Source organism: Gekko japonicus, unplaced genomic scaffold (genome assembly GCF_001447785.1).
Source record: "Gekko japonicus isolate JY-2015 unplaced genomic scaffold, Gekko_japonicus_V1.1 scaffold717, whole genome shotgun sequence".
Lineage (NCBI taxonomy): Eukaryota > Metazoa > Chordata > Lepidosauria > Squamata > Gekkonidae > Gekko > Gekko japonicus.
In genome coordinates this window covers 479,955-498,147 of record NW_015164204.1, presented here as the reverse complement: position 1 = coordinate 498,147, position 18,193 = coordinate 479,955, and the positions used below count along the sequence as shown (strand labels likewise).

General features: G+C 49.9%; 1 protein-coding gene across 1 annotated transcript in view; it reads right to left on the bottom strand.

Moving 5' to 3' along the window:
* Nucleotides 1-5,078: 5,078 nt before the first annotated feature.
* HSD11B2 (hydroxysteroid (11-beta) dehydrogenase 2) overlaps nt 5,079-18,193 on the bottom strand; it is a 64,266-nt gene continuing 51,151 nt past the window's right edge. Inside the window, exons 2-5 of the mRNA XM_015408399.1 lie at nt 10,411-10,623; nt 8,667-8,852; nt 7,947-8,084; nt 5,079-6,171 (exon numbers count right to left, since the gene is read on the bottom strand). Of these exons, the coding sequence (XP_015263885.1) occupies nt 5,810-6,171; nt 7,947-8,084; nt 8,667-8,852; nt 10,411-10,623 (899 nt within the window). The 3' untranslated portion in view covers nt 5,079-5,809. The remainder of the gene's footprint in view (nt 6,172-7,946; nt 8,085-8,666; nt 8,853-10,410; nt 10,624-18,193) is intronic.

The following is an 18,193-nucleotide window of genomic DNA, read 5'->3' as shown; positions in this document are numbered from 1 at the left end:
CTCTTTCCCAAAGGGGCCCACGAGCCCCTGGCTTCGTTTTTCCACAGCTCCGGGTCAGAAGTCCCAGAGCCCTCCCCGCCGCAGCTGCCCATAAGCTCTCCCCATCTGATGTGTCAGACAGAGGCTGTGGTCTTCACAGTGTGGCAGGCTCCAAAAGCAAGGCTTCTTTGTCAAGTCTAGCATTCGGCAGGGCTCCAGGCCTGTCCTGACCTAGGAGTGGTCCAAGGCTGGGATGAGGCCTGCTGCATCTGTGGGCGTTTCTGTCTCTCTTCTGGAGCAGGGCTGCTGGGCTGGGCACAACCCCGCCTTTGGATTAGGTGAAAGCTCCCCCCCCCCCCCCCAGCACACATGCTTCCCCCCACCACCACCACCTTGGGGCCCAGTGCTGTGCGTTGTGCCAGTCTCTTCCTCCCCCACTCCATTCCCAGCCTTGGGTTATCTGTAAAGCTCTAACTGCCCTTGGCCCTGGACAGTCCCCATTTTCCCTGGCATCTGCCTTCTCCATCCTGCACCTCCTGGTGCCACATCTTCCCCACCTGCCCGGGCTCACGTCTTGGCTGCCCAGGGAGTTGGCCATCTCTCTGGTTCCTTTGTGTGCCCACAAACACCTGTTCTCTCCTCTCCCCCCCCCTCCCGCCGCCGCCCTTCCGCCTCAGTGAGCTGGGGGCTGCTGGGGCAATCCTGATTCTGGCTGCTGTGTTGCCCAGAAGAATGCAGTTGGCACCTCTGCCCACGTGAGGTTTTGCGCAGTGGCTGTGCTCCGAGTGTTGTGCTTGCTGTTCTTCATACTCCAGCTGTGAGAATAAATTATTTACCAAAAGGATTGTCCATCTTTTCTGCCCTAGGGACAGAACGCCATCCCTGCCAAGCGGGTGAGAGACCCACTGCTAGAACCTTTCCTGGGAGGGAAGTGCTTTGGACTCTTTGGGCAATGCTGAGAAGAAAAACGCAGATCTTCCGCTTACAGAACAAACCCCCCCAGACAGCAGTGCGGGTAGGAGCAGCCAGCCTGCAGGCAGAGTGGGATGGAGATCTTGGAGTATGTGCTTCGATACCCAGCAGATGACTCCATATGGGAGAGGTACACCGAAATGGCCGTCTGGATGTCCGAGCTCTGGGAAGCCTGGTGTGTACATGGGTGCTGAGAACAGAGAGCTCTGTCCAGATTGGCACCTCTGTAAATTGGCCAGCCTGTTTCCAGGACACACCAGCACAATGGAGAATACAACTTTCTCTCACCTCTGCCCCATAACCCAGGCCATAAAGGAAAGTAGTACAGAGAGCTCTACTCAGTTCCCACAGTGCCCTTGATTTTACACCCTCTTAGGTGATGGGGAAGCGGGGGTGGAAAGCAGCCACCGCCCCAAGACATCACGTGCCCCGCAACTGGCCTTCCGCTGTGCACTCCTCGGCTGGGGGTGTGGTCTGGGAAACGCACAAGCGTGCCACGTGCTCTCTGAATGCAGAAGCAGAAGCTAAGGCACCTGCCTCCAAACCTAGCGTGCATAGAAGATGCGCTTCTGTGGCTTGCATCGCAAGTACAGGAGTCCGTGTGGGCTTGGTGGACTCTCCTGCTTGCTTCCAGCCTGCTGCCTTTATGTTTTGGGCTTGCACAGCTTTCTTTTCTCCCATAATTAGGGTGTTGAAAGATACCTGGTGCCGAGGCTATAGACACACAGTGGTTCGGAGACATTCTCTCTGGCCTATGCGGATTGTAAATATATTTTTAAAAATGGCATGGGGAAAGAGGGTGGATCCCCCCTTGCCCTGGGTGTTTTTTTTTTTTTTGTGGGGGGTAGAATGCAGGGGGTGGCAGTTCTGGCTTGGGGGGGAGAGGCCAGCAAGCCCCCAGTCTGCCTTTGGGGGGGGTGTCTCATTGAGCAGGGAGGTGTCTGTCGGAGCCTGCGCACAAAGTTAGGCAAAGTGCACAGAAGTGTGGCACGGGGGAGTGGGGGGGGGCTGGGTGAGAGCTCGTTTGGATCCCTGCCCTGTCACGGAAGCTCTCTGGGCCAGTCGCACAGCTTCAGCTGAGCCTACCTTACAGGGTTGTTGGGAGGATAAAATGGAGTGGATGTTGAAAAAGCCCCTTTGGGTTCCCACTCGGGAGAAAAGTAGGGGAGTATAAATGAAGTTGGGAACAGAGTGCCAGACTTGACGGGCCTTTGCTCTGATCCGGCTTGACCCTTCTTAAATTCTTTCAGTTAATAATAAGTAGGCCCAGTTGGTGTGGCCTCCGTCAACGAGCAAAGAGAAGTTTGACCTCTGTTTCCCCCAGCATGGATTCCTGAGTCTTGGGGGAGGCCCAGCGGTGGGTTTGTGAGTTTGCCAAAAGCAGCAGCTCCCACCATCTCTGCCCCAGCTCATCTCCACCGGGAAGAGCAGCCAGAGCCATCTCCCTGCGCCCAACTGCCAGTCAGTTGCCGGGGGGTGGGGAGGGTGCCAGGCCTTGAGGCTAGGCTGTGAGCCTTCATGTTACTCTGAACGGATGCTGGTTCAAGTCTCCTGTCACCTACGAGCTCCCTTTGGGCCCTTGTTGAAGTGTTTCACACTTCCATCCAAGCCTACCTTACAGGGCAGGTGGGAGGATAGAGTGGGGGAACCGTGAGAAGCATTCCTCAGAAGCATGGCATTTAAAATACGTAGTCCTTTGCTCCCCTCTGCTTGATGTAGCAGTTAGAATGCCCGACTAGGGTCTGGTAGACCGAGGTTTGAATCCCCCCTCTGCCATGTAAGCTCTCTGGGTGACCTTAAGCAAGTCACTTACTATGCTTCTAACCTACCTCACAGGGGAGGGGAGATGTTGTATATGGCTTTGGGTCCTGACTGGGGAGAAAAGCAGAGTATACACCTCTGAAGTAGAGTTTTCCTTCGTACCTTTGCCAATAAGGTAGGGGCACTTCAGGCCCCCTCCCCAGACTCTATGAATAAATATATTGGTGGCCTGACTGAGAGGAGCAGAAAGTCTTGAATAGGAGAGACCATAACTGGTATATCCTATATATATAATTCTCCTACATATTGGCCATTTCCAGCTCTCCCATTGGCTGTGCAGTGCATTCCATCAGCCATTGTCCCATCAACCGCCACTCGAGTACTCGCGTGCCATTGGCTGGGGGCTGGGTCTGCTCCTCTCCCCCACCCACTGCCAGCCTGGACACTCTTCCCTCACAGAATAAACTATCAAAATGGCTGTCTCTCCTGACGAAGCCACTTCTCCTTCTTGGCTCCTGTGGGACTAACTTCTCCCTCAGTGGCTGTTGCTAGGCAACCAAGCTTGGTTCTGTCAGTAAAAAGGCCAAGGAAGGAAGCCCTTTCCAGGCCTTTGTGAGGAGCTCATTGGGGCCAGTCCTGACTAGGGTTGGCAGCTCCGGGCTGGGAAATTCCTGGATATTCTGTGGTGGAGTCTAAGGAAGCCAGAGTTTGGAGAGGGGAGAGGCCTCAGTTGAATAGAATACCATAGAGCCCACCCTTCAAAGCGGTTATCTTTGCCAGGGGGGGAGGGATCTGTTGTCTGGAGTTCAGTCGTTATACCCGGCGACCTTCAGGCTCCACCTGGAGGTTGGCTACCCTAGGCGTAGCAGTTAGCGCTTCAGAGCAGGGTCTGCTAGACCCAGGTTCTTGCTGTGGAAGTTGAGTGGGTGATTTCAGACCAGTCACAGACTTTCAGCCTAACCTACCTCAGAGGGTTGTTGTGCAGATCAAAAGGGGGAGAGGAGAATGATGTAAGCTGCTTTGGTCTCCACTGCAGAGAAAGACTATACTTTTCTTCCTGGGGAACCATTGCTGCCAATCTCCAGGTGAGGGCTGGAGATCACTCAGAATTAAAACTGCTCTCCAGATGGTAGAGATCAGGGGCAGATAACAGTAGGTTGATGGTTAGCTGGAAAGGAGATAGGGTTGCCGACTCCAGGTTGGGAAATTCCTGGATATTTGAGGGGTATCAGACAGGTACAATGCCATAGACTCCACTCTCCAAACCAACGATTTTCTCCTGAGGGACCATTGCTGCTAATCTCCAGGTGAGGGCTGGAGATCACTCAAAATTACAACTGTTCTCCAGATGGTAGAGATCAGTTCCCCTGAAGAAAACAGCTGCTTAGCAGGGTGGATTCTGAGAAAATAGTAAGCTCTTTGTCATTAAACCCTGCTGAGGTCGCCATAGCAAATTGACACTGAGAACCCAAGGCTGGGGCACCCGCCCAGAACCTCTTTCTAGAGCTCGTTGTATTTATTTCCTCAACAGGCCTTATTCCTAGTTATCTTATAAATCAGTAAATGCAAGACAAGGAAGGAGGAATTTCACATATCAATTTGTATATCTGTCAGGTCTTTGGTGTCAGGCCAGGTGCATGTATTGTGCAAATATCACACACACACACCCATGCGCAGAGCTTGGATGGGCAAGTGGAGAATTTGGCAGTGGGAATGACTGGGGAAGTGGAGAATCTCCCTGGATTGAAGGGCCCCCCACCCACATTCTCCAGAGCAGTGTGGCTTTTCAGCATCCACCTTCAAGGCAAACTTAAACAGAGTGAACCCCCCCCCCCTTTCCTGGGTTTTCTTTCTGCAGTCTGGCAGCGTGTCTGGGGCACACTGTGTCTGGCAGAGGATTCTGGGGCACATTCTAAGGTGCCTAGTCTGTTGGTTTAGGGAACTGGCTGGATTTGGTGGAGCTCTCAGTTTCCCCAGTTGAGCATGGAGAAGGGTTTCACCCGTGGGTTTCAAAGAAATATCAGTTTGGACTACAGAACAGTAGGCTGTTTGTTGCAAAAACCTCCCCCCCCCCCAGTACTGCTATTGTCAGTGAGAAATCCCATTTTAAAAATTCTTTTACACATTTTTAAATGTTGGTATTCTCCCAAGAAGCTTAGGGTGGCATACAAAGAATTTTCACCCACTTTATTCTCACACCAGCCCTTTGAGGTATGACAGGCTGACTGCCCACCGCCACCCTTTTTTGGCTGAGTGGGATTTGATCCTGTTGCTTGTTTGATAGCAGAAACCCTGTGAGGTAGCAGGGCAGCCCAGCCATTGAGCTGTGCCACAAGGTTTCTATCCAGCATTGAACAGGCAGGCTTTCTAGACTGACACTTTCATGAAGACTCCCCAAGAGATGTAGACAAAGTGGAAATAACTTATTTTTATTTAATTCTTCCTGTGACGATGGTGGCTTGTCAGCATGAGAGGTCCCTGCCCGTTGCCAGAGGCAACACGGCCTTCTTGGCTCAGCTCCTGCATGCCGCTGAGACTCTGAGGAAAGGGTAGGAGGGCTTGCAAAGTACCCACCCACCCCACCCAGCAGCAGCAAAGGTATGGTTGGTCTACTTGGCAAGTCAAGGAAATGTCTGTTGTCTCTTGGAGGGGGACCCGCTATGACTGAGATCACGGGTCTCCGAGCAGCAAGGAAAGGTTGGTTTGGCTTTAGTCCGAGTTTATGGAGGTATATCGCATGGCTGAGGTGTAAGAGAGAAGCCAGCTGGGGAGAGAAAGGCCAAGGATGGGGATCCCTCCCCACCTCATTCCTCCAGACCACCTGTACAACTCCCACTGAACTGGCTGTGGCCCCTCCCCCCAGCATCTTCTGAGAACTTTGGCTTCTTGCACTGTAGGAAAGGAAGGGACGATGGGTGCCTTCCCTTCCCCTCACCTCCCAAGGCAATTCCAAACCATGATGGAGGGGCACCAAGCGATCAAAAGGATAACCTCTCCAGCGGAAGCACATTCCACCGGGGGCTCGTTTGGTAGCGGGAGGGACGGAGGGGAGACGTCCCCCCCTTGGCTTCTCGTGTCCCGGGGACCAAAACGAGTGTCAGTCGGCGTGGGGGGCCTCGCTCTGCTTCAACTGCAGGGCCCTGGGCAGCTTGGGCTTGATGAAAAAGGTTCTCAGCAATAAGTCACGGACGGTGTGGGGCAAGTAGTGGTGGACAAAGTACATCGGCCCGAGGCCCCTGCCGGGGTAGTATTTCGCGAGAGGCTGAGGGGAGAGGAGGCCTTCGGCTATGCTGTCCACCACGGGGCTGAGGTCCTCGACAGCTGTCTTCATGAAAATGACAAACTGCTTGTTGATCTCCTCGATGTATTCTTCCCCGTAGTCCTCCAGCAGGTCAGGAGGTAGAGCCGCGAGCAGCTGATGTTTCTTTCCCTTCCAGAACTCGGGATCGCAAGTACTTCCTGCAGAGAACAGGGGAGAGGGGAGACTCCTTTAGATGCTCTGTTGCCGAGCTTGTGTGATGGCTGTGCTTGACATGGAATCTGGAGCCTGCTGCAAGAATCAGCCTCGTGTATTTTTAAGTCCCATTTTTATGCAAGTTCCTAGCCCTTATGATAGCGGGCAGAAGCTCTGGCAGTGAGCCAAGAGGGTGTCATTGGCTCTTATTTGTTCCCATCAGACAGATCATGCAAACAGAAGAAGCAGATCTGAGGCATTTGCCTAATATTACCAGGACAAAAGATTAACTAGGAGCTAGGAACGATTCACAAGCCACACTGTGGAGAAGGCCCAGTGGTCTTGCCACACAATCAACACTCAAGGAATGTGGCTAAAGAACTAACAGCAGGAGAGCCAGTTTGGTGTAGTGATTAGAAGTGCAGACTCTAATCTGGGAGAACCGGGTTTGATTCCCCACTCCTCCACATGCAGCTGCTGGTGTGACCTTGGGACAGTCATAAGTTCTTTCAGAGCTGTTCTCTCAAGGGCAGTTCTCAAGAAAGATCCCTCAGCCCCACCTACCTCACAGGGTGTCTGTTGTGGGGAAGGGAAAGGGATTAACCTACTCTGAGACTCCTTCGGGTAGTAAAGGGTGGGGTATAAATCAATCTCTTCTTCTTCCTCACTGTTTCTAAAAGCAGGCGTGACGTAGTAGAGAAGCAGAACTGGAAGGCTGTGGGTTCAAATCTCACCTCTGCTAGGAGCTCCCCTCCTTCCCTCACTACAAAGATGAGGATACTTGCAGAACTGGCATAAAGATTACCACAAAAAAATAGGGGCTGGGCATAGTTTGGATGCTGGGGAGTATCCTTTCTCTATTGTCCTTGTGAACAGATGGGGGTGGTATTTGCCCATTTAGAGAAGTGCTGGAAGGCCGCAGAGCCAGCGTCTCATCTGGTGGGGTCTGCATTTCTAGGAAACAAGTGAAGGCCAGATGGGTAGGTCCCCCCCGGCCACGGGTGGTGGATGGGGGTAGGGTTGCCAGATCCAGCTTGGGAAACTCCTGGAGGTTTGGGGATGGAGCCTGCGGAGGACAGGGAGGGGACCTCAGTGGGGGGTCCAAGGCCACAGAGAGTCCGCCCTCCAGAGCAGCACCCGTTTTCTCCAGGGGAACTGGTCTCTGTAGTTTGGAGATGATGTATAATTCCAGGGGGAAACCCCCCCCCCCCAGGTCCCATCTGGAGGCTGTGGAAACTCGAGCTGCAGTGTTAGAAGAGTCAAACAACAAATATATACACTGCAAAAACCTTTTTTATAAGTTAAAGTGTTCTATATGTTCCATCTTATAAAGTGCATTGTGTATTATTCATAATATTCTAAAACAGGTATATATTCATTACATGCAATACCAACAATAATAATCAGTTTGTACAATCTAATAACTACCAGTCATTGTGTAAAAAGGATGTAAATTGACTGGTAGCTATTGGATTGTACAAACTGATTATTATTGTTGGTATTGCATGTAATGAATATATACCTGTTTTAGAATATTATGAATAATACACAATGCACTTTATAAGATGGAACATATAGAACACTTTAACTTATAAAAAAGGTTTTTGCAGTGTATATATTTGTTGTTTGACCCCTCTGGAGGCTGGCATCCCTCGGGGAAGGGGAAACTTTCCCAGGCTCTTGTTAAACATAAACACCGGTGCAGACTTCTTGGGCGGGGGAGGGTAGAGAAATGCTTTCTTGTCCCTGTTTCCCCAGGCCCACATGGTCCTGATCTTACCCGTTTTGAAATACCCAGGAAAGACGACGCTCACTTTGATGCCCCAGGGTGCAAGTTCACTCTGGAAGGTATCCATGAGGAGGCTAAGTGCAGCTTTGGAGGTCCCATAGGCCGCTAAGCAGGGGAATGGCAAATTACCTGTGGGAAAAGAGAATGGGGGAGGGTTGCAATCAGGCAAAAGTGTTGGGGGAACACACAGCACCATATGCCAAAGAGCATCTAGTCCTAATGTAATAGGAAGTCATAGCTGTTGCGCAAAATACAAGTCCAGAGGGCTCCTTTTAACGACTAGCAGTATTTATTCAAGCATAAGCCTTCACGAGCCAGTTCTCACTTCCTCAGATGCAATGAAAGAAAGAAAATAATTTCGCTCATTTTTATGTCCTCCCCCTTCTGTAATTCTCTGCATAAAAATGAGGAAAATGGTTTTCTTTCTTTCATTGCATCTGAGGAAGTGAGCTCTGACTCACAAAAGCTCATGCTAAAATAAATACCCTTAGTCTTTAGGGTGTTTCCAGGTTTCTATTTTGTTTTATTCTTATTTCAAACTGACTCCAAATTTCTGGGAAAACAAATGCCATCCTTTGTTAGTAGGAATGGAGAGGAAACATCCCTGCCACCCTGTCCATCTCTAGACACCCTATTTATGACATCTGTCCACTTTCATCATGGAAAACTTTGGTATCGAGTTCAAGAGCCTCTGAGGAGTCCCATTCTTACCTGCTGGGCTGCTGACTGTCACTATCCTCCCTTGTGATGCACGTAACAAAGGCAACAGGCCTTTGGTCAGCTCCAAGGCCCCAAAGAAGTTCACCTCCATGCAAGCACGGAAGTTGTGTAGCGGAGTCAGGTCAGCGTCAGCAATGACATCGTTGAATCCGGCGTTATTCACCAGGCCCCAGAGCCCTGTGTTCCAGGAGAGAAGGGGACAAAGATGGAAATGTGAAGCTCCTCCACTGCCCTTGAGGGTGCAGGCTGCATGAGTCAGACCACTGGCCTATGCAAGCCTCTCTTGTCTGATCTGACTGGCAGCGGTTCTCCAAGGTCTCAGGCAGAGGACTTCCCCATCACCTCCTACCTGATCCTTTCAACTGGAGATGCCTGGAGATTCAGGCAAGGGGATCTCCTGCATGCAAGGTATGTGGTCCTTGGGAATTGTGGCTAGTTAGTGCTCACCTTGGTGTGGCTAAATCAGGGAAATGATTGTTGCTACTGCTTCACAGGGAAACCAAAAATGTCCTCTTCTGATGACAGTGTTTGCCCCTATGTAGCAGGTGTGTATGTGCCAGCAAGATGTGGGGAGGAACTCTCACCTCAGTGGTACAGCATGGGTTTTACACCCCCATTTCAAGGTAATTAGAGGTACCAGGCCTATATTTGGTGCCACAGGAATTGAGCTAGTATTTCCCTTCGGCTTATTCCCCATCACCTGAAGAAGAAGAGAAGAGATGGGATTTATACCCCGCCCTTCACTTGGAGTCTCAGAGCGGCTTACAAACTCCTTTCCCTTCCCCTCCCCACAACAGACACCCTGTGAGGTGGGTGGGGCTGAGAGCACTCTGACACAAACTGCTCTTTTTCAAGGACAGCTGTGCCAGAGCTTGTGACTGACCCAAGGGCACATCAGCAGGTGCAAGTGGAGGAGTGGGGACTCAAACCCGGTTCTCGCAGATTAGAGTCCGCACACTTAACCACTACACCAAACTGGCTCTGTGATCTGTGTGCAAAGTGATGCTGATGCGGAAACGGTGTGCAAGAAGATCGGGAGTTAGGTGCAGGGAGTCAAAGCGGCAGGCCTAAGGGTGCCCATTCAGTCAGGGTTCTGTCATCTGGTGAAAGCCCCCATTTCCATGGCGGTGTGCGTACATGCATGTTTCCAACAACAGTTCAACATGAAATGGAATAGCCACTTCACAACACTGCCTAAAGCTACAGCCGTGTTGGTGTATTCCACTATGTTTAAAGGTACAAAAATGCACTCTTCGAATTTCAGGGGAAAAATTTGCTCCATCCGAGGTCTCACATTCAGAGTGCCACTATCCATATCCTAAGCGCAAGGGCACCCCTGAAGGTGTGCTGTGCAGGGTGCCCATTGAGCAGAACTGGTACTAACACATGCACGTGTATTCTGACTCTAACCTATAGCTTGTTCACAGTTTGTGTTTTGTAATTTTGTAACAGCCAATGGCTAACTACAATAAACTAAACTGAAACTGATACTAACATTAAGCTTCTGATGCTCAAAGAGCATAGTCACCAAAATTCACTCCAAATGTAAATTGCCACCGTCCTGTTTTTAAGCTCTTTGCTTTACAGATGCCTACCAATAACTTCATAATCTGAGACGCGGGGAAAGGCCAGATTCAGTCCCTGACTTCAAAAGAAAAGGATCTGATCATCCTTCCCCTCTTTCCCCTGTTCTAGTCTGCCTCCAAGCATGCCAGGGTGAGCACAGAGGGTTTACCTGCTCTCTCAGTCTGAGCCTTGATAAAGTGCAGGGCTTTCTGGATGTCCTCAGGTTTGGTCAGGTCCATTTCCAGCAGGGTCAGCTGGGAGGAGCAGCTCTGCCGCAGCTCTTTTGCCCCTGGGCCGTTCAAGTCCAGCACGCTGGCGTAGACCTTAAGTCCCAGGGAGTCCAGGTGAGCGGCCGTCTCTTTTCCAAAGCCAGAATCACACCCTAGAAAACAAGGAACGGAGGAGCCTGCTGAGGAAAAAGGGGGAAACCAGCCAGAACCGCTGACGGGGTAGACGACTGATTTTCCCTCCGCCTCGTCAGGAACTGAGAAAGAAGAGTAATATATTACACAGGGTTGTTTAAGGATAAGAACATTTTAAAGGTCTTGATCCAGCACTGTTGTGCCCCACTTGAACTTAAAGGGGAGTATAAAAATGCTTGATTTAGGCTGGATTGTACTCAGAAGTTACACTGCAAAATAAGTATGCAGAATAAATGACAGGTTTAGATACCGCAGATACTGTTGTTATATATGGTTGCAAAAGAGACAGAAAATGTATTTGTCCAAAGTCATCACAATTTCCAGTGCATTCTGGGGTTTCTGCCAATTACAGAAAAGAAGAGTTTAAATCAACACCAGCACCCAAAGTTTAGAAAGAATCTGATTCTCTGTGTCATACAAATTCGACTCTCCAGTTGTATCATTTTTAGGTTTTTTTTAAAAAAAATCTTTGTTTATAATGGCCAAGACATTATTACACACACACACACACACACACACACACACACTCAATACATATAAATAAAGATGTAAAATTAAGATCTCACCCCAGACCAGTTGATCAGGAAACAGTATTCAAGTGTTTATATACTTGTCTATTACTGCAATTATATTCTACAATTCCAGTAGTCCAAAACAAAATGAAAGAATCCTGGAAGATCTTGATCATCAAAACTCACCAAGTACCTCCCATTGTTGCACAAATACATTTCCTTCCTTTAAAGAGGCTTACTTGTTTAAAAGAGACCACCCTGCCTATTTCTCTGCAGAAACCAAAAAGCTAAACCATCTCCTCTGTCTCCGTTTCTTGAGTGTTCCTGGTGACAGGCCACACGGTAACTGAACTAGGGAACTATCAATCATAACTTCAGACTTCTGCCAAACTGTTCAATGAGTTAACCTCTGCAGGCCACTACAACATTTCCGCAAAAGATGGCCAGAAGAAACTTCTCAGAATCCTGAGACCAAAATGATAGAGGCAATTCAGAGTTTCCCAGGGCTTCTGCGCCCTTCAGTCCTAATGCTACTAAGCCTTTGCTTCCCTGGTGCTCTTGCAGGTATAATTTATGTCTCATTCCATTGTCCTTGCAACTATTCAGTTGCTCGGAAATGCTCATTGGCTCTGGATTCTTTTATCTAAAAATGTCTGTGCTTCACTCCAGTTTCTGCCAAATGCATTCCTTCTTGATTCAGTTGGTGGCAGGGACATCTCATTTTTAAAATCCAAAACATCTGGTGGTGGAAAGCGCCATCAAGTCACAGCCGGCTTATGGAGGGCTTTTCGGGCAAGAGACATTCAGAGACCTGTAGGGCTTTTCAGGCAAGAGACATTCAGAGGTGGTTTGCCATTGCTTGCCTCTGTGTCGCGACTCTGGGCTTCCTTGGTGGTCTCCCGTCCAAAGTACTGACCATGGCCAACCCTGCTTGGCTCTGCAATCTGACAGGAGCAGGCTAGACCTGGGCCACCAGGTCAGGTTCAAAAAGATCTAATTTCATTTTTGCTTGATAATCTACTCTGGATATATCATTTCACCAAGAAAGAAAAATCAATTCATTTTTCAAGTGGACCCTCCTCACCACCAGCATCGAAGTCAGTGGTAAAATTATTGATTGTAATATTTTGGATTTCATAATTCAGCAGTTAAGAGCAAAGCTGCTATTCATCTGCTTCTCAGGTTTGAGGGTCTGTATCCTGCTTGTTCAGTAGGTATTCGTGGCAGTCTCCAGTGTTAGGCACAGTGTTCTCAGCTGCCACCCACGGAAGGGAAAAACAGGATATTAGAGATCTGATAGGCCCATTTTAAGGCTATATTCTCTTGCTTCTCCTATAGCAAATAACCATACGTAGGAAAATTCAGGCAAGACATGCTCAGTGGAACTTGAATGAAACACACAAGAAGAAAGCAGGTTATGAAGTAGGAAAGACCTACGGGGAGCATATAAGGAAATCTACCTTGGCCCCACTTCTGAACCAAAGTCATCAAATGGGCATCAAGGGCTGTGTCATAGATCGAGAGTTATCAGGAAAATGGTAAATAAATACATTTACTACTTGGTGTAACTAGACGTGATGAAAAACCAGATCTCAGCTTGCTTTGAGGCTTAGTGAGGGCAGCAAGCCAGGCGTGGCAGCACCATGGTGGCTTTCTCACTGACTGACTGTGTCCAGTCTAAGCACATTCATGATCAACGTTCTCCTGGAAGAAGAGAAATGTAATTTCCACTAACTGGTGCTGACTAGTGTGTATGTGTGGGAGGGGTGAAAGTGCTGCCTCCTTGTTGAAGATCGAGGATGGTCTGGAAGAGAATGTGCATTTCTGCCACCGTTCCCTCCAAGGTCCACAAGCATTTGTAACTATTTCATTAAGAACTTCCTACAAGAGTCATCCGAGGGCAATTCCTATTGTATAGGTGCTTCTAATTTCCTAACCGAGATTGCATATGAATTCCCATTTTGTTTAAAGGAACAGGCGTGGTGCCAGATCCCGGTGTTCCTGCAGAGCACTGGGAGTGGCCCCTGGAGTAGAAATAACACTTGACAGCAAACCATCTCCCGCTCAGAAAAAGCGGGGGTCTCCCTCCCAAAGGGGTGGTATAAGTCTGCAGGCAGGCACGCTCAGAGCTACTTGGTATAGTGAAAGGCAGAAACCATTGCCCTCGGATCCCTCCAGGCTCAATCTCTTCCCCCCTCCCTGCATCTTTGATCTCCTGCCTTGCAACCTAGGGACATGCCCTTGCCTCTGCAGTTTATTAGGTCATGTCGCTGCTGTTTACATGCCTCCCGCACGTTTATCTGGAAACCCATCACACGAAAAGAAAATCACTTTAAAAATAGCCTCTGCTGACCCGCCCAGAGTTGCCGCTCCATTAACGTTGCCAGTTTGAGGCAGGTGTTGGCTGCTGGACCCAGAGTCTCCCACATTTGTACGTTCCGGATCACAGTGCTCTGGAGGCCTTGGGCACGCACCCGGGAAGGGCTTAGCAGAGATCCGGCTCCAGCAGATAAGCTGTCAAGCAAGTTTGCTCTCCCGAGCCTCAGCCGCTTCCCCCACCGACCCCACACCTTCTGCCGTTCACAGTTGCCACCAGTGACATGGTCCTCAGACAGGGCGCAGGTGGAGGAATACACATGCACAAAGCCAGGGTATCTTAAGGAAGCACGGAGGCCTGGTATGATGTTCTGTAGCCCCTGTGAGGCAGTGGCCCCCAGCGCATGAGTAGAGGAGGTGGGACTAACCAGAACACCACGGTAGCTGCCTAGATTGGGATGCGGGCAGCAGAATTATTCAATTAATTTTCTTTGGGGGGGGGAGGAGTTCTATTTTTCATGTGTTTGCATGAGTGTGGGTATGTGTGCACTTGGAAGTCATGGTGACCTCTGATGACTGACCCCTATATTCAGAGAGGTGGCTGAATAAAGGCTGCCCCTTGGTATTCCAAGGAGGTCTCCCATCCAAGTACTTGCTTCCGAGGTCTGACAAGATTGGGCTTGCCTGGGTTACCCAGGTCAGGGCGGCAGCAGAATTATTGTTTCCCATTTCCCCACGTGCACGAGATTCTGGACTGAAGGCTCTGCTATCCTTACCAATCAGTCTAGAATCCATGAAGATCAAGATGGGTAGTCATGTTAGTCTGTTTGTAGGAGTAGAAAAGAGCAGGAATCCAGTAGCACCTTAAAGACTAACAAAATACGTGGCAGGATAGGAGCTTTCGTGAGTCACTGCTCACTTCTTCAGAATCCTTTAGGTATTAATAATTCTGCCTAATGGAAGAGCACTCCAATGCATCTAATGAAGGGAGCTGAGACTCATGAAAGCTTTTACTGGAATATATTGAGTTAGTCTTTGCTAACTTTGCTAGTCTCGAATTGCTGAATAAAAAATGAAAATGAGGGGTAAGTTTAAAAGGAGCTGTGCGAGGTTTAGTTCCCTGCTGGTATTGTCATAGATGCAACGAACATGAAGTTGAGCAAACTTCAGAGGACGGCGGAGGACCGGAAGGCCTGGCGTGATCTGGTCCGTGGGGTCGCGAAGAGTCGGACTCGACTGTGTGACTGAACAGCAACATTGTCTTGAAAGGGGAATCAGAAAGGAGGCAAACGGCAGCACCCCCAGTGCAAAAAAGAGGGGGAGGAAAGGGTTTCAGTGCTGCATGCAAACAAAATAAAGGGGGCGGGGAATTGTCAGCGTGGAATGAAATTGACATGAGATGTAAAGAGAGAGAGGCACTGGGATGGGAAGTCTAAAGTTTTGAAAACATTTTTCCCTTTAATGCTTTAAGGGGGGGACCGTTTGGCAGGCTCCGGAAGCCTAACATTAAAATGGCAGCTAAGCCACATGGACCTTTTGCAAATCGCCAAACTTAAGAATTGCTTGGGATCAATCCATTTGGAGGTCAGAGTGCAATCGGCACAGGACAGGCTTTAAAAAACTGTCAAGATCACAAAGAGGAAACTACGCAAATTTGCAAGGAAGGGCAGGAAATTAGCGTTACTATGCAGCAGCTCTAGGGCATCGGTGAAAATACCTCCCTCATTTTTTTCCCAATGTAGTGGCACAAGACTAAAAAAGCTCTCCAGAGCTTCTGCCAGAGGACTCCTCCCTCATACAAATTGGAAGGTGCTTGCTGGACGCTACTGCACAGCTGCGATAGGCCAATTGTGTAATTTAAAAAACCCCAACCTTTGGATGCCACCCCCCACATGTCACAAGTGATGTTCCACCCCAATTTAGAAAAATGTGATTTTTTAAATTATAGCTGCAGAATAAATACACCAGAGGAAAAAGAATGGGGTGCACGGCAAGCACAGAATCCAAAGTCAAGATTAAAGGCTCACCACTGAAAATCTGCAGTAAGATGTGCGTGCGTAATGGGCCACCTGTGCAAAGAAGCACATAACTGCTGCAGTAAAAAAAAAAAATGGAAGGGACAAACCCAAAGGGGTGAAAATAACCAGCAGTTGAGATTTTGAATGAGAAGACAATGGAGTCACTCACAACTGCTAGCAAGAGGAGCAACAGACAGTACTGAAGCCAAAGGAGCCATTGACTGCTGCCATTTTCTGTCCCTTTGGCATGAATGCAGGCTGGGCTTGCCCAAGTTTTTTTGGTGCCCTAATCAAAATGACTTCTTCCCCATCACAGCATGGGGAAGCAGCCAACCCATGACAGGGAAACTGTCCCCCACCACCCTCACAGGCAGTGGCTTGCCACGGTGCCAGGCCTCCCAACAGGGGCACACTGGGAGGGGGAGTGGCCCTGGAAAAGGGCTGTCCCCACTGGGACCAAGCAAGCCAGCTGCCACTTGGTGCAGCAGACTCCCCACTGCAACAGACCCCAGTGCGGTGTTGCTGCCCCCTGCACATATGGTGCCCTAGGCAATTGCCTCGGTGTGCCTAAGTGATGGGCCGGCCCTGGAGGTAGAAATTCCAATACAAACCTGGATTCCAACAGCTGGCCAGCCCAGCCTTTCAATTTACCAGCAACTTCCTTTTCTCACACACCCTGGCTGCCACAAAGGCCTCTCTGGATCACAATTGTCGCTGTCAGTGTTTGAGCTGCAGCTCTGTCATCACGTCCTATTAAACATTCTAAAGTGTATGTAGGTATTGGCAACTGTTTGGTCACTTTACTAACAAACTGTCTTTCGGAAGCCAAAGGCAGAGACGGGTGGGGGAGGGTTCAGGCTGTGAGCCCTAGCGTGAGAACAGGGGTCCTACAGGTACACAGCGGTGGCCTGTCCTCCTCTCTTTCACCTGTGGGAGAATTTGTGCTACTTGGGTCTCAGCCTGCTGCGTTTCCCCCACCACCAATCCGAAGCGACTGCTGGGTTGCTTGTGCAATTGGCTCATTCAGGCTTGTGCTCACCGGCTCCCCAGTCCTGGTCAGGCATGTGAGCCCTTTTGGCAGGGGGAATGGCTCTCCGTCTCGCCTTGTCTCCCTCTGCCCGGAGCAGAGTAGGGGCCTCCCTGTGGCTGGGCGAATCTCCCTAAGGCAGGTTGGTAGCACGTCTCAGGGAGGGAGCGAGGGAGCAAGAGAAAGGAATGAAAACAAACACCCCACCCCCACCCAAGGGTACACGCTGTTCTCTTCCCTTCTGATGGCCTGGCTGATAGCTTCCCTTCCCAGAGATTACAGACCTCGGCAGGTTTATGGCAACATTAACCATTAACAGTGACGCACCGAGAGTGAGAGAAGGAAGACAACTGGACTATGCTGGCTGCACACATTTCCATGTGCACGCACCCTGCGGTGCCTCCAGTGGCAGCGGAGGGGCGAAGATCCTGCCACTTCTCCTTGGTCCAGGATTTGCATCTGGGCTCGATGAAAGCAGCCAGACCCCTTTGATTTCGAACGTTCCCCCCCCCCACCCCGTCAAGTGGCCAAGAGCCTCAGTTCAATCAGGATGTAGACGCCAATCAGAAACCGACACAAGCTCAGATGCATGTGGAAATCAATGAGGGATGGGAGGTTAAAAACAGTCCTGGAGCAGGCTCGGCTAAGCGGCCCTTGTTCTGATGGCTACGGCCTGAGCAGAGCAGCCTGTGTACTGCTGCGTGCCCCGCCGCTGGGCTCAGTTCGTCCCTGGCTGCCTCTGACCATCCAGGGAACTTTCCCAGTCCAGCTGAAGAGCCCGTCAGCCAACGGAGGAAGGAGAGTAGAAACACTTTGGCATCACAAGAAGACACTTTGGCATCGGCTAGGGAGAGAGGCAACTTTCGTCTCCGTGTGTTCTGTGATCCTCTCTCTCTCTGCACTCGGGAGAAAGTTGTGAGAAAGGAACACAGCAATCTTGACTGCGAGGTGCTTTTTGGCAAATGTCACCAGTTGGATTTTTTTTTAAGAGAAAGGACTCAGAAAGAACATCCATAAATTAAAAGAGAAGATGAAAAGTGCCAAAGTGGGAGAGAGCCTTACACAGAGAGTAAAGAGTAAAAAAAGAGAAAAAGGCCTGTTGCTCATTTGGAATAGGCAAACCGTCTCCATTATCATTTTGTCACACTTTCTATGAGGGCTCCCCTTGAGCATAATTTGGAAATTACAGCTGGTGGAAAAACCCCTGAAGTGGCCAGGCTTTTTTCCTGAATCATTTGCTCTTGATACTGGGATAGCTACAGTGACCAAGTTCAAGGCTTTTAAAACCCTCGCCAGTTAGAGGGCAGGGCATCTTGGAGAGCTCTTACTGCCATAGGAAGCTGCCTTCCATGTTCTGATTCAGGTGGGGGAGCCATGTTGGTCCGAAGCAGCAGAACAAAGTGTGAGTCCAATGGCACCTCGAAGACTGACAATGTTTTATTCATGGTATGAGCTTTTGTGTGTAGCTGAGGGGGTTCTGTTCCGCTGTATCTGAGAAAGTGTGCTTGTCAGGGCAGTAAAGAGCCCAGGGGGCAGGCACATGCAACAAGCCCCACCCCCTGCTCCCAGCAGCCCTCAGTCAGAGCAAGAAGCAGCCAGGTAAGCTGCAGAGCCCCCCCCCCCCCGCCCAAAACCACCCACAGACCCTTTTAAATCA